Source organism: Monodelphis domestica, chromosome 2 (assembly GCF_027887165.1).
Source record: "Monodelphis domestica isolate mMonDom1 chromosome 2, mMonDom1.pri, whole genome shotgun sequence".
NCBI classification, from domain to species: Eukaryota; Metazoa; Chordata; class Mammalia; order Didelphimorphia; family Didelphidae; genus Monodelphis; species Monodelphis domestica.
Genome location: NC_077228.1, coordinates 460,241,639 through 460,255,331, shown reverse-complemented (window position 1 = coordinate 460,255,331; position 13,693 = coordinate 460,241,639). Strand labels below are relative to the sequence as shown.

At 39.8% G+C, this 13,693-nt stretch overlaps 1 protein-coding gene across 2 annotated transcripts in view; it reads left to right on the top strand.

The window, feature by feature from the left end:
- ALG14 (ALG14 UDP-N-acetylglucosaminyltransferase subunit) overlaps window positions 1-13,693 on the top strand; it is a 108,537-nt gene that overhangs the window by 21,484 nt on the left and 73,360 nt on the right. For both annotated transcript variants that reach the window (XR_008916739.1, XM_001381783.4), the window contains exon 3: window positions 8,024-8,146. Coding sequence is in view for 1 of the 2 variants with exons in the window: in XM_001381783.4 (XP_001381820.1) it covers window positions 8,024-8,146 (123 nt within the window). In the remaining variant the exon portion in view is untranslated. The remainder of the gene's footprint in view (window positions 1-8,023; window positions 8,147-13,693) is intronic.

The following is a 13,693-nucleotide window of genomic DNA, read 5'->3' as shown; positions in this document are numbered from 1 at the left end:
TTTCTACTTTGATAGGATCCAAATATTTGCTATTTTTTGTCAATACCTCAGAATTTTTAAACCAAAAATATAGTAACTCAAAATGATACTTTAAAAAAAATTTTTTTATTTAATTAGTCAATTTAGAACATTATTCCTTGGTTACATGAGTCATTCTTTCTCTCCCTCCCCTTTCCCCACCCCTTCCTGTAGCCAACACACAATTCCACTGGGTATTACTTGTCTCCTTGATCAGAACCTATTTCTTTGTTGTTGGTGTTTGCATTAGGATGTTCATTTAGATAAGCAATCATATCCCCTTGACTCATGTAATCAAACAGTTGTTTTTCTTCTGTGTTTCTACTCCCACAGTTTTCCCTCTGAATGTGGATAGTGTTCTTTCTTGTAAATCCCTCCAAGTTGTTCAGGATCACTGCATTGCCACTAATGGAGAAGTCCATTACATTCGATTGTACCACAGTGTATCAGTCTCTGTGTATATTGTTCTCCTGGTTCTGCTCCTTTCACTCTGCATCAATTCCTGGAGGTCATTCCAGTTCCCATGGAATTCCTCCATTTATTATTCCTTTGAACACAATAGTATTCCATCACCAACATATACCACAACTTGTTCAGCCATTCCCCAATTGAAGGGCATCCCCTCGTTTTCCAATTTTTGGCCACCACAAAGAGCGCAGCTATGAATATTCTTGTACAAGTCTTTTTCCTTATTATCTCTTTGGGGTACAAACCCAGCAGTGCTATGGCTGGATCAAAGGGCAGACAGACTTTTAGAGCCCTTTGGGCATAGTTCCAACTTGCCCTCCAGAATGGTTGGATCAATTCACAACTCCACCAGCAATGCATTAACGTCCCCACTTTGCCACATCCCCTCCAGCATTCATTGCTTTCCATAGCTGTCAAGTTAGCCAATCTGTACTGGGTGTGAGGTGATACCTCAGAGTTGTTTTGATTTGCATCTCTCTGATTAGAAGAGATTTAGAGCACTTTTTCATGTGCTTATTAATAGTTTTGATTTCTTTGACTGAAAATTGCCTATTCATATCCCTTGCCCATTTATCAATTGGAGAATAGCTTGATTTTTTGTACAATTGGTTTAGCTCTTTGTAAATTTGAATAATTAGACCTTTGTCAGGTTTTTGTAATGAAGATTGTTTCCCCAATTTGTTGCTTCGCTTCTAATTTTGGTTGCTTTGGTTTTGTTTATACAAAACATTTTTAATTTGATGTAATCAAAATTATTTATTTTACACAAAATGATAGACTTTAATAGTTTTAATATTAATAAATTTAATAGTGCCTCCTTTTCCCCACAAGGTGGAGTGCTAACTTCACATTACTGTACAGGAAGACTCTTTGTTTTAACATTACACCCTTTTATTCTTGGAACTTAAACACCGCTAAGATATATTGCTTTAAAATTTTGCAAGTGGTGCTGAAAAATAGACTAGTTTCTGCTCTTATCTGCTTTTAAGCTGGGTTGCAATTCATGATTTAAAAAAATATTCAGCATTTATATTGTGAGAACTAACATAATGTACACTTGTAACATTCTCTATCTTTGTAAAAGTTTCTTTTTTATCATGGAATTTAATTGTAGAAAGAACCATTTGACATATAAACTAAAATCTCATTAACCTGGTCTATTTTGTATTAGAGGACAGTAATGAAAACTGGATTTAAAAAAGTTTTATAATTTTTTAACTACTAAAATAGGGATTGGTCAATAGGAGTTTCAAGGATGCCTTTCTCATTGAAAAATCATGATTTGCAAATACATTTCTTAGACTCACAGTACTTGCTCTAGTCAGATTATATCTCTGAAGTATTATGTTTAGTTTGGGGCCAAGAAGGACATTGATAAGTTAGAAAGCATTCAGAAGAGGGCAACCAGATTTCATGTTACACAAAAATTGGTTGAAGAAACTGGGGACATTTAGCCTGGAAAAGAGACTTATGAGGGGATATGATGACTATCCTCAAGTATCTATCTGAAGGGCTGTCATGTGGAGGAAGGATTAGGCTTGTTATCCTTGGCCCTATGAAATTGGTTGGTTGGTTGTTATCCTTTGTACTCAGAGGGGACCAAAATGACATCACTATGTTGGGGTCAGTGTACTGTATGTCTAATTGTGGCCAGTCAGACCAATAGAGCTCAGCAGGCTCTGCCACCAGTTGGGCACCAAGTAGGAGCAGTAGGCAGAAGTTATGGAGGCAGATTTGGGCTTCACATAGGAAGAAACTTCCCAACAATTAAAGCTATCCAAAAGTGGAATGGATTGCTGGAGTGTTAGTAGGTTCCTGCTTCCTGGTGGTCTTCAATCAGAGCTTAAATGACCCCTTGTTGGAGATATTCTTATTCTGGTCCAAATTGGTACCAAATTTTGATTCTCTTTGATATGTGTCGCTTTTCCAATGCTTTTTAAGAACTGTTGTCATAAGGGCAGTTAGTTGGCTCAGTGAAATAAAAACCAGGATTAGAGATGGGCAGTCTGGGTTCAATGTGGCCTGAGACACTTCTAAGCCATGTGACCCTGTACAAGTCATTTAACCTCCATTGTCTAGCTCTTACCACTCTCCTGCCTTGGAATCAATATGTAGTATTGATTCTAAGTTGGAAAGTATGGGTTTAAAAAAAAACAACAACTCTTCTCTCAGGTAGTTTAAATATGCCTTCTGAGAGTTTGTTTGTTTTTTTTTTTCACTTCATTCATTTGCTTAGTGAACCCTGTTTGCATAAATAGGGCAAAGATAGATTTCATTTTGACCCCTGTTTGAATTATCACAAATGTTCAGGTTTTACTTACCTTAAAAAATTTTTTTTAAACATTGTCTTGACTTTGTAATTTCCTCAAGCTTCAGATCTATTTCCTTTTACTGCTAAATGTAGACTCGTCAGTGCCTCTGTTTCTTGACTGTCCCTTCACAGAATAACAAGATCTTGGAGTTGAAAGGGAGTTCAGAGGCCATTGAATCGAACTCAAACCTGATTGAGAATCCCCACTAGAGCAGGCTCAGCAAGTGATCCTCCAATTTTTACTTGGAGCCCTCTGAAGAGAAAGCAATACCTCCTCAGGCAGCCAGCCGTACTTTGAGGGGGTCTCTGATTGTAAAAGTTTTCCCCCTACGTTCTCGCCAAAATCTGCCTGCAACTTCATGTTTCTGGTTCTGATTGTATCGTGAGGTCCTGTCACCATTGTTTGCCGCCTCATCTTATAAACGTCCTTCGTAGAGTGTGCACCATCCAGAACTGCCCTGAGGGCTCCATATGTGCTTTAACCAGGGCATGGTGTGATAGAACTGTCACCTCTTTTGTTTTTCTCTTGTAGCCCTCAGCCCCTTATAATCCAGCTTGTGACCCATCAGTCTTCACCTTCTTAGTCCCCCAGACCTGAAATCTTTGAATCCTCTTTGCCTGTCCCTTCTCCCATCCAATAAGTGGCCAGGTCCTGTCAGTTCTGCATTCGTGCATGCCCCCTCCCGGCTCTGAGAGTGCTTTTCTTTCTCGTGACTTTAAAAAGCTTTCATACTCTGTCATTAGTAAAATGCTTCACCTCTCGCAATCAGCTTTGTCCTGTATAAAATGAAACTAATAACATATGTAGGACCTACCTACCAGATTCTCGTGAGAATTAAATGCGCTAACATATGTAGAGCACACTATAGAAGCTGGCTCTCATAGAGCCTGCCCTGCATGAGTTGTGATAATGAATCCTTCCGATAATCAGTTTTAGTCAGACAATCTGACATAGTTTACTTTGGAATATATATTACATAGGATAGCATTTAAAATGCAGTTGCAAAAGATAAGTAAAACCACTGCTTCGTTACATAAGGTTTATCTAATCATTTCACTTGGTTGTCACACCAAGTAAAGATTTTTTAACGTCTTCGGAGTTCCACCATAATGCTGTATTCATAAAGAGGATAAATTCATTCCAGGGAGCTGCAGGATTTGGGAAGATCAAAGGCATGATTTCATAGACCAACTTTTGATTTGTGCTTTTGTGGTTGATGATGCCGTCAGGATTCCTTGGTAAAATGATGTCCACATAAATCACTAGAATGTGCTATTTAATTCATGTTGTGGATCAGCTTCCAGAGAGCTCTGTGGTTCTTAGCCGTGTGGTCATTTTGAAGCAGACTCTTTAAATGACTCGCATTCATACAATACTAGTGTTTTCTTTAGCATCCCATTAAGGTTCAAGAAATCTTCAAGTTCTACAGAAATGTCCTGTTCTCCTTTAGGTGTTCACTATCCTTCCCCGTACTTGATCATTCCACTAACCAGTCTTCCCCCTGATACCATCTAGCATGCCACAATATGTGTGTTTAGTCAGTCATTTCACATGCTTGCTGTGGGAGTGGTGAAAGTCATTATGCTAGATTCGGAGGAGGCGATTAAGCCAAGGGATGGCCTCGGTGCCCTCGCCGAGTGCCCAGCTCCGTGGGGGAAAGTTACCCACGAGAGGAGAACGAGGAAGGTGAGCCCAGGTATGCCCATGGTGGTCAGCCTCCACGTGGACTGAATAGAGGGAGGTGAACCTTGATGGCAAGCCCTTCTTCGGGGGCATTGCCCATTGGCAGGGCCAGAGACAAACAAGGAGTATGTGGGGAGGGGACTTTTTAAGATGGGAGACCCAGATTCAGAAAGTCTAGGCATTTACTGGACTCGGCCCCTGTCCCATCAAAGCCTTTCAGAATGTGATTTGCCCAGGAGTCTGGAAAGGCATTGGCCAGCTGGAGGAAGGGGGATGGAGGGCAGGTCTACGTGCTCCTTCCTAAAAAAAATCTCAGATGTAGTGTCAGAAGGTACCTAGGGCTTTTATTCTGTTTTAAAAGTGGGAGCCACAGCAAGGTAGTGGAGGTCAGCCTAGTCATTCCCTTTGGCTTATTCATGGTGGCTAGAGCCCTGATTGCAATGCACACACACCTTTGATCTCGTCACTTTGTGTCTATTTTGAAAATGAAAGTTACTAAAATCAAAATACACTCCTCCGATTCTCCCTTGTATTCTTTTGTATCATGCACTGGAAAGAACTTATAACCGTGCCATCCTGGGGAGTAGCTCAGGACAAAGAAAAGGAGCACTCGGTCTCTAGCATAGAGCCATCGTGGCCCCACCTTCTGTCTTTCCCCAATCCTAGAGTTGGTGCTTGACTGTTCCTCCCTTCTCCTTTTCTGTTCCTCCCTGTTTCCACTGTCCAAGGCTGAGCGGGGGAGTTCTGCTGTATTTAAGGTGGTGTGTGCCTTAGGAGGCAAGATCCTTGAGTAAATAGCCTTTAGGGTTTTTTCTTCAATCTCCATTTTCAATTAATTATAAGATTCTGGAGTTGGTTACAATCTTAACTATCCTCTTGTCCTGGCCTCCCCTTTTATAGCGGAGGAAATAGAATCCCAGATAAGCCACAAAGGTAGTTTGTGATGGAGTAGCTGGATCCAGAACTTCTAAATCCAGTCGTCTTTCCTTTGCTTGATGGGGATTCACAGAGTAATGGAATAGGTAGGTCTGTATCCTGGATTCTGTTTTCTGAAGGGAAGACCCACGATAGCTGGGGGACCTCTTCCGTTTGGGAATCAGCTTTCCTTCTCAGGCATCTGGGAGAGAGAAAAGGTGAGACTCATCATTGGCAAAACTTTTCCCCCTAAACCCTTACCTTCTGTCCCCTTCCGGCCTTTCCTCCAGCAAGCGGATCTCAGCTAGTTTTAGGAAGCCACCCATCTAATTACAGGGATGCCTGGGAAGGTCTGTTCAGCTGGCTTGTCCTACATTCGTTACCTCCACATGCAGCTCATTAGAGCCCGCATCTGAGTTCTGAGAGATGCTGTGCTGTCCTCCCCACGGGCCCTCTGCCGAGTGTCAGCCGTGGGACCGGGCAAAGGAAGCGCCTGCCTCGGTGATGATTTACGTCGGCGACAAACACGAGGAAGCTTGTCTCCCGGGCTCCTTCAGAGCCTCCAGAGGAGGCTCGGAACAGCTTCCTCTCTACGCCGCTGACCCCAGAAAGACTTTTTTGGTCTGAGTTCCTAGCACCCCTTTGCTCGTTCCTCGGGCTGGCTTCCAGCCATTTTCCTCTGTCCTCCAGGACCCGCTCCCCAAGGAACCTGACTTTTTTCCCCCCATCGGGTCCTGAGGGATGGAGGTTCCTGTCCTCATTCCCACCTGCCCTGGGAGGTGATCTTGTAGTGGCTAAGATGGGAGGGAGGACCCAGCCGTGCCAGCCTGGTGTGCCTCCCCGAGCCACTGATAGGGTGCACCGGAGCTCTTCATTTGTCATCCGCTGTCCACGAGCTCGTGGCTTTGACAATTTCAACAAAACATTATTAACCACTTAGAATTCTTGATGAACATATTACGTTTAGGAGGCAAATGGATGGTTATAAGTAAAAAACAATCTGTTTTTAGAAGTTCAATAAAGAAAAATCATAAACATCAGTCTCCTAGGTGTAGTAGTATTAATGCGAATCCTCATTGGTCCGGAGTTTCATTCTTCTAACAATAGTATTCTGCTTATGTTTTCAGGAATTCACCCCTTTGCATACATGCAGATAAAATTCCTTTAATAGTATGTTGCCTGTCTGACTTTTCTGACTTTTGCTTTAATAATTCTCAATCTCCGGGGACACAGTAGATAGAGCCTCCCCAAGTTCCCCAATTCCACTATGGAATGTCATAGAGAATCTGTTAAAAGAACTGGGAATCTGTAGCCTGGAGAAGAGAATGAATGCATGAAGTCATGATCCTAGTAACAGCATTTATAGGGCATCGGCTGTTAGATCCTATTTGATTCTCACAACTACCCTTGGGGGAAAGACATTCATTCCTGTTTTATAGATGAGGAAACTGAGGCAAATGAAGATTAGGTGACTTGCCCAAGAGAGTTAACTAATGTCCAAGGCTGAATTTGAATGCAGTTCTTCCTGATTTTCCAGGCCCAGCACTCTACCCAATTGTGCCACTTTATTATTATTAAAAAAAATTTTTTTTAACCCTTACCTTCTGTCTTAGAATTGATACTAAATATTGGTTCTAAGGCAGAAGAATGGTAAAAAGGCTAGGCAGTGGGCGTTAAGTGACTTGCCCAGGGTCACATAGCTGGGAAGTATCTGAGGCCACATTTGAACCCAGGACTTCCCGTCTCCAGGCCTGGCTCTCATTCCACTGAGCCAAACTTTATTATTATTAAGCTTTTCTGGGTAGAATGCTCTGTGCTAAGTACCACTGATTCTGATTAGAACAGCCAAACAGACCCTGAATTGAAGGAGCTCACATGCTGCTGGGGGAGATGACACATTAAGAGAAGACTCCAAGGTGACCTCTATGGCAGTCTGGGGTGTTTCACCTTGGAGGGTATAACTAGGAATCAATAGGTGGAAATTACAGAGAGATAAATTGAGGGTTGAGGATTTATGGAAAAACATAGAATTAGAGCTATCCTAAAGCAAAATGAGTTTCTTTAGGGAGGAAGGGAGCACCCCATCACCAGAGGTCTTCAAGCAAAGGCTGGATGACTATTTGTTCAGTATGTTTTAGAGAGGATTATTTTTCAGGGGTGTGCTGGGCTTGATGGACAGCTCCAGAGTGATTCCATGACTGCAGAAGTGTATTGGGGTCCCATATGTTAAGGCATTGACATTCTAAGAAGGTGGAAGAGGGATTCTTCTTCCCCTTTGAGCTCAAAAGCCCTGGATTTCCTCAAGCCCAAAGGACAGAGTCATGCTGACTTGTTTAATCCTTGCATTACCTGGAAATTTAGATTTTTTACCCCATTTTTTGACTGAGATTAAATGATTGCAGAGATGCCTTCTTCCCTTAAAATTATTTGCTACTGAACTTTTCAGTTGTGGCCCAGGTTGTTTTATTCAACTCAGTGAATCAAATAAGCTTTGTGTTTTAAGAGTGTTCAGACAAGAAAAAAAAAAAACTAAGCAAAGGAGAGGTTCCTGCTGATGCTAGCGAGTGGTAATATTTCACTGTCGTGGCAAAATAAGTCAGGTTGGGTGTTTTTTTCTTTCCTCTCAGTACACAACTCACCGCGTGCCCAGAAGTCGCGAGGTCCAGCAGTCTTGGAGCTCTTCCGTGTTCACAACCTTGTATGCCGTGTGCTACTCTCTTCCTCTGACTTTTCGACTCAAGCCAGACTTGGTACGTAAAATTGGGGGGAAGAGGGGGGTCACGGAGTGAAAATAGAATAGAAAATATCCGTGAAGCCTCAGGCCAATAGCCACGTACCTCGAGGGTCTCCTGTGCTGACTCTTTGCCCAAAGAAGTGGGGGACAGGCACCACTTAGGGAGCCTCGCTGGACAGCAGAAAGAGCACAGGCTGGGAAATGTGGGGGCCCTTATTGGCCACAAAAGATTGAACTATCGCTTGTCAACAGAGTCTTCCTTGGGAGGCAAAGCCTATCTGCCAAACATGGAATGTGTGGACAGAATTTTGTAGCTTCTCCTCTCAGAAAAGAAAGATTGAAAGTGAAGCGGTAAATACTGTAACTGGCCCTTCCTCTGTAGTTTAGACTTGGATCTGGAGCCTGGAGCCTGGGTGGTTAAGGGACTTCCCCAGAGGCAGAACTTGAATCCGGGTCTTCTGGCTCTGAGGTCAGCTCTCCATGCGCTATACCACATGCCTTCTCTTTTATTCTATTTATTATAGAATCTACTTCATTGGAACAGCCTAATGGGAACTCTTGGCCTCTGGGTTTTCAGGCATTCAATGACGAGTACATATTGGCATAGCTCCACCTAAGTAGATTTCATTTTAGTCATTTGAAAGAACAGCATCATTTCGGTCATCAGCCATTGCCGGCTACCCAGGCTCAGTCTTACCCTTCTTCTGAGGGAGAACTTGTAAATCTAAGGTTTCTATTCCTAGATTTCTCCAATTATTGATGAAGTTGGGATTTATCACCCACTTCCCAGACATGTCTTGGGGATCCAAGAAAGCATCAGGCGTTTGAATTAGGATTAATTCAGAAGAATTAGGCATTTAAAGTTGTAACTCTTCTTTGGGAGTTGACCGTCCAAGTCAACATGTAAGTCGAGATCCCAGCACGGACCCTCTAAACTGGAAACATTCCATGCGTGTTTATCAGACTTGTAAATTGACATATAAAGGATACAGAGGGGAGGTGGGATGACGGGGGAAAGGGAAGACCAGAACACTCAAGGAATTTCCAGAGAATTAAGAAAATGAGAATTGTCTAAACCTGCATTAAACTTTGTTAATCAGAAGTGAGCATTCCAGATTGTAACTAGGAGGAAGGTTGCATTTACCTTTGACAAGATGTGCACATCAAAAAGGAAATTCTTTCCTCTTGATGAGACTAATTTATAGGAAGAGATTTCTCAAAGCTGCTTACTAGAAAAATGACTTGTGCCTGTATTTAAACTGATTTTATTTACTACTTTTTAGAATAAAAAACTTTTTTAGAATAAAATAACTTTTCTTTGGAATAGAATGAAAGTCCCATTTTGGGGGAAAAAATAGCCCTTTGGGGTTTGAGATGATCTGAATTGTCTAGTTTGCTCAGATACACTGGCAAGGTGTGCACAGTTTGTTTTGACTTTAGCTGGGTTGCCCCTAAATTACCCCAGAAATATCAGTCAGATATTGCTTTTCCTCATTTATAAAATAGATACAAAAATATACATTGACTTTAGAGGCCTGATGTGAGTGCCAAATAACTGAAAGTCTTAATACTACTTTGAAAATAGAAATGCTAAGTAGATGGGGTGGCCTGGTATATAAATTAAGAATGGGCACTTTGGGAAGTACATTTCAGTCAAGTCAAGAATTCATTAATTCCCTTTTTAGTGCAATAAGTAATACCCTAGCAGTCTAAAAAAGTTGATGTTATTTTCTAGAAGCCTTTTTCTCTTCCTTGAGAATAACTAATGTTGAGGATATTTTAAATAATAATGATTGGTCATATTTTAAAATTAAATAGAGCTATATGTTGACTCTTCAAAACACATTTTTTTCCCTCCTTTCCCTTCAAAGGGAGGTACTCTTTTTAAAAAGGCGAAACATTAGAATCATAAGGTTTGAGCTCAAAATGCTCCATTTGTGATTTACTATTTGACCTTGGGCAAAGCTTTTCGTTTTTCTGAGTCTTTTTTCAAGAGTTTTGGTGGCTCAAAAATTCATCTCCTTCTTTTCAACTGTGTGTGTCCATTAACAAAATATTTAATAACTCAAAGTTACCTCCAAGATGAGCCATTAGAGTGAGGCTTTAGTATAGACCCTATAGATAAGGTTTGTAAATTCATAGCATGTAGAATATTCACCAGGGAATGGAGGATATCTAGCCTATACAATAACTACTCCCATGGTTACCTGAATAATTAGTAATTAGTGAGTCATAGCTTTCCATATTCTTATCATCTGACCACTCAGTAGTTTTCAAAAAACTTAGCAGAACAAGGACTAGAATTTAGTCTTTGTCTGAACCATCTGATACAACTCAGAACCCTAGTTTCTGTTTAACTCGAACCTTTCTTTCTGCCTTTCAAATTTGTTTGCTCCACAGTAGCTTTTGAAAATGTTAACTGACTTGAAATCTTTAGCATACTACTTAATAAGTACCAAGAAATTTCTTTAAAATTCCGTTTGTGGAGTCATTCAACACCAGGTGGACTTTGATAAGTTCTCCAGTGGACCTATTTTCAGTAATCCTGCTTAAGAGCTACAGCTCCCAGAGAGTCTTGTAGAATTCTGCAGCCTTGTTTCCTCAAGATTTCTCAGGGTACACAGACTTTTTCTCAGTGTCATTTTTTTGGCTGTGGGAAATGGAAAGAACTGGAGCCTTTTCATTTATCTGATTATTCTGTGATGAATTTTTTGGATGCTAACAATTCACGAAACTGTATACTAAGGCATGCTGGGATCATGATCTGCATCAGTGGAGAAAATGGGATGATATCATGGCTTTCCTAGAGTATTAAATAAAGCACAAAATAGGAATAATGGAAAATATCAACTCATCTGTTTACCAAGCTTGAAAACCATAGTTAAAAGTAGACAAGAGCTGCCAAATGGTCTGGTTTTATTATCAGATCATCTGTAAAAGAAAGATAATATGTACCCTGCTTCTATCACTGTTGTTATGTGGTTGAAATGAGATATTTATGAAAATGCTTTGTAAATTATAATGTTCTATGCAAAGGTAGTGATTATTGTCATTATTTTGTTATGTTAAGGTTACAGAAAAGAAAGCTTTATACAAACTTGCCTTTATTATTATTATTATTGCCTCTCTCAGCCACGAGGGGGCATAGGCCAGACAGTCCTGTAGATCTACATTTTTATCTGAGATTGATTCCTACTTGGTAGGAAACTCTGGCTGCCTGTTTGTTCCACTAGGAATTCTTGGATGCACTTGGCTGCTCCTCCTGATCCCTTCCTTGGTGGCTCCCGTCATCCTTGCTGTTGGGATTAGACTCTTCCCCTCAGTGTCACACAGTACCCAGCTGGGCCAGAAATGCTTCCTTTCTAGGACAATGCCTCATTTACCCTTCCTTTCCATTCCCATTGCTGCTGCCCCAGGCAGGGGCATTCTCATTACTTCTCAGTAGGACTGGCATGATACCACACTAACTAACTGGTCTCCTTCCCTTCAGCTGCTTCCTTCTCTATTCAATTTCATATGCTGATCCACAGGGTTTAGATAGAAGAAATTATATCATAAACAAATGAGAGTAGAAAAGGAGATCCTTTTCACAGCTATGCATAGGAAAAAAGTCCTTGACCAAACAAAGGAGAGTGAGATCATAGTAAAATGGATGAATTTGATTACATAAGATTGCAAAGCTTGTTAACAATCAAAGTAATTAAAGTAAAAAAAAGTAAATAAAGAAAAATTTTGCAGCGAATTTTATAAATATAAATGATATATGTATGATTGTATATGAGTTTATATATGTGTGTACGTTATCTGCTATCTAAGATTCAAACAGGAGAACAAGAACTCTTTCCTTGATAAACATCCAAAAGCTATGAACAGGTAGTTCTAAAAACATGGAAAGCAAGGTATCAGTAATCATATCTAAAAGGCAACAGGAGTTTACGATGGTAGAGGGTATGAGGTAATTTCTGCCAGACTGCTTTCCAGTTTTCCATCACTTTTTGTCAGTGAGTTTTTCTTAGGAGTTTGTCCCTTTGGATCTATTGAGTACTTTTCTATTCTTTTGCTTAAGGGTCTTGTACTTCTAGTTTGTCTCATTGATAACTTTTTCTGCTTTTAACTATTACCAAATAGTGGTATCCAATACTGCCAAACCCCCCTTTCCTTCCTACTTTTTTTCATTTTTACCCTTGAGACATTTGATGTTTTGTTCCTTCCTATGAATTTTTCAAATTGTTTTCTAGAACTACAAAACTAACTCTTTGGTAGATTGATTGGTAAGGCATTAAATAATTAAAATAATTTAGGCAATGTTGTCATTTTTATTATATTGGGATAGCCTAACCATGAACAATTAACATTTTTCCATTTGTTCAGGTCTCTTTATTTTGGTAGAGTATTTTATAGTTGTAGCCATATAATTTCTTTGTGTGTCTTGGCAGGGGGATTCTCAGGTATTTCATATATTCTGTAGTTATTTTGAATGCAATTTCTCTTTTTCTCCATCAGCTGTGTTGACAGAATACAGAGAGGTTAATGGTTTGTGTGAGGTTTTTTTTGGACATTTTTTTCCTTTGGAAGGTCATTTATTAGTTGTTTTTTTTTTTGAGATTGACTTATTTAATACTGTTTAAATGAGTTTTTAAATTTTTCATGAATATCAATCCATTTCTTTATCAGTTTTGTTGGTATATGGCTAGGCAACATTCTTTATAATTTCTCTTTTTATCTTCATTTTTCAAATTCTCCATTTACATTTTTATGTTATTTTAGTTTCTCTTGTTTTAGTCATAGTAGCTGACATTTTATCTAATTAATTTTTTCTCAAAACAAACCCCAGACTGTATCTTACCAATTCACCAGATTTTTTCTTTCATTTTTATCTTGCTTGATTTTACAGAATTTTTATTTTGTCTTTAGTTGAGCTTTTAAATTTACTTTTCTAATTATTTTCTTTAATATGCTCAGTTCATTGATATATTCCTTAATCTCTTGTTGATGGATATTTAAAGATAAATATTCCTCCCAGGTGTGAGATTTAAAATGGTTGAGGTCTTAAACTGTAGTGAGTTAAATTGGTGGAAGATATAAATTGTGATAGATATAAGGGAGGGTGAGTAAATTTGACCGCAGAAAATATGTTTGACTACAGTGTCTTGGTTTTTAAATCAAATATAAGATGGTCGCCAGGGAAATATTCCCAATTATTTAAATACCCAAGTCAATTGGGTTTTATAGAGATTTTAATTAACTATACAATGAGTAATCAAAGAAAGAGAGAGAGAGAGAGAGAGAGAGAGAGAGAGAGAGAGAGAGAGAGAAAGAAAGGGCCTCAAGCCAATATGGCCTAGACCTGAATCTTAAGAGATAAATCAGTCAGTCAGTCTTTTAACACTCACCACAAGGTCTGCCTAAACAAGGATTCTAGTGACACCAGGCCAGCTCCATCTCAGCTGACTTCACCAGAGAGAGCTCCCAAGCGATCCTCATCAGAGATCCTCCAAAAGGATTTCTCCAAAAGGATATCTATATCCTCAAGAGATTCTGCTTTTTCTTATATAGGGGTTTT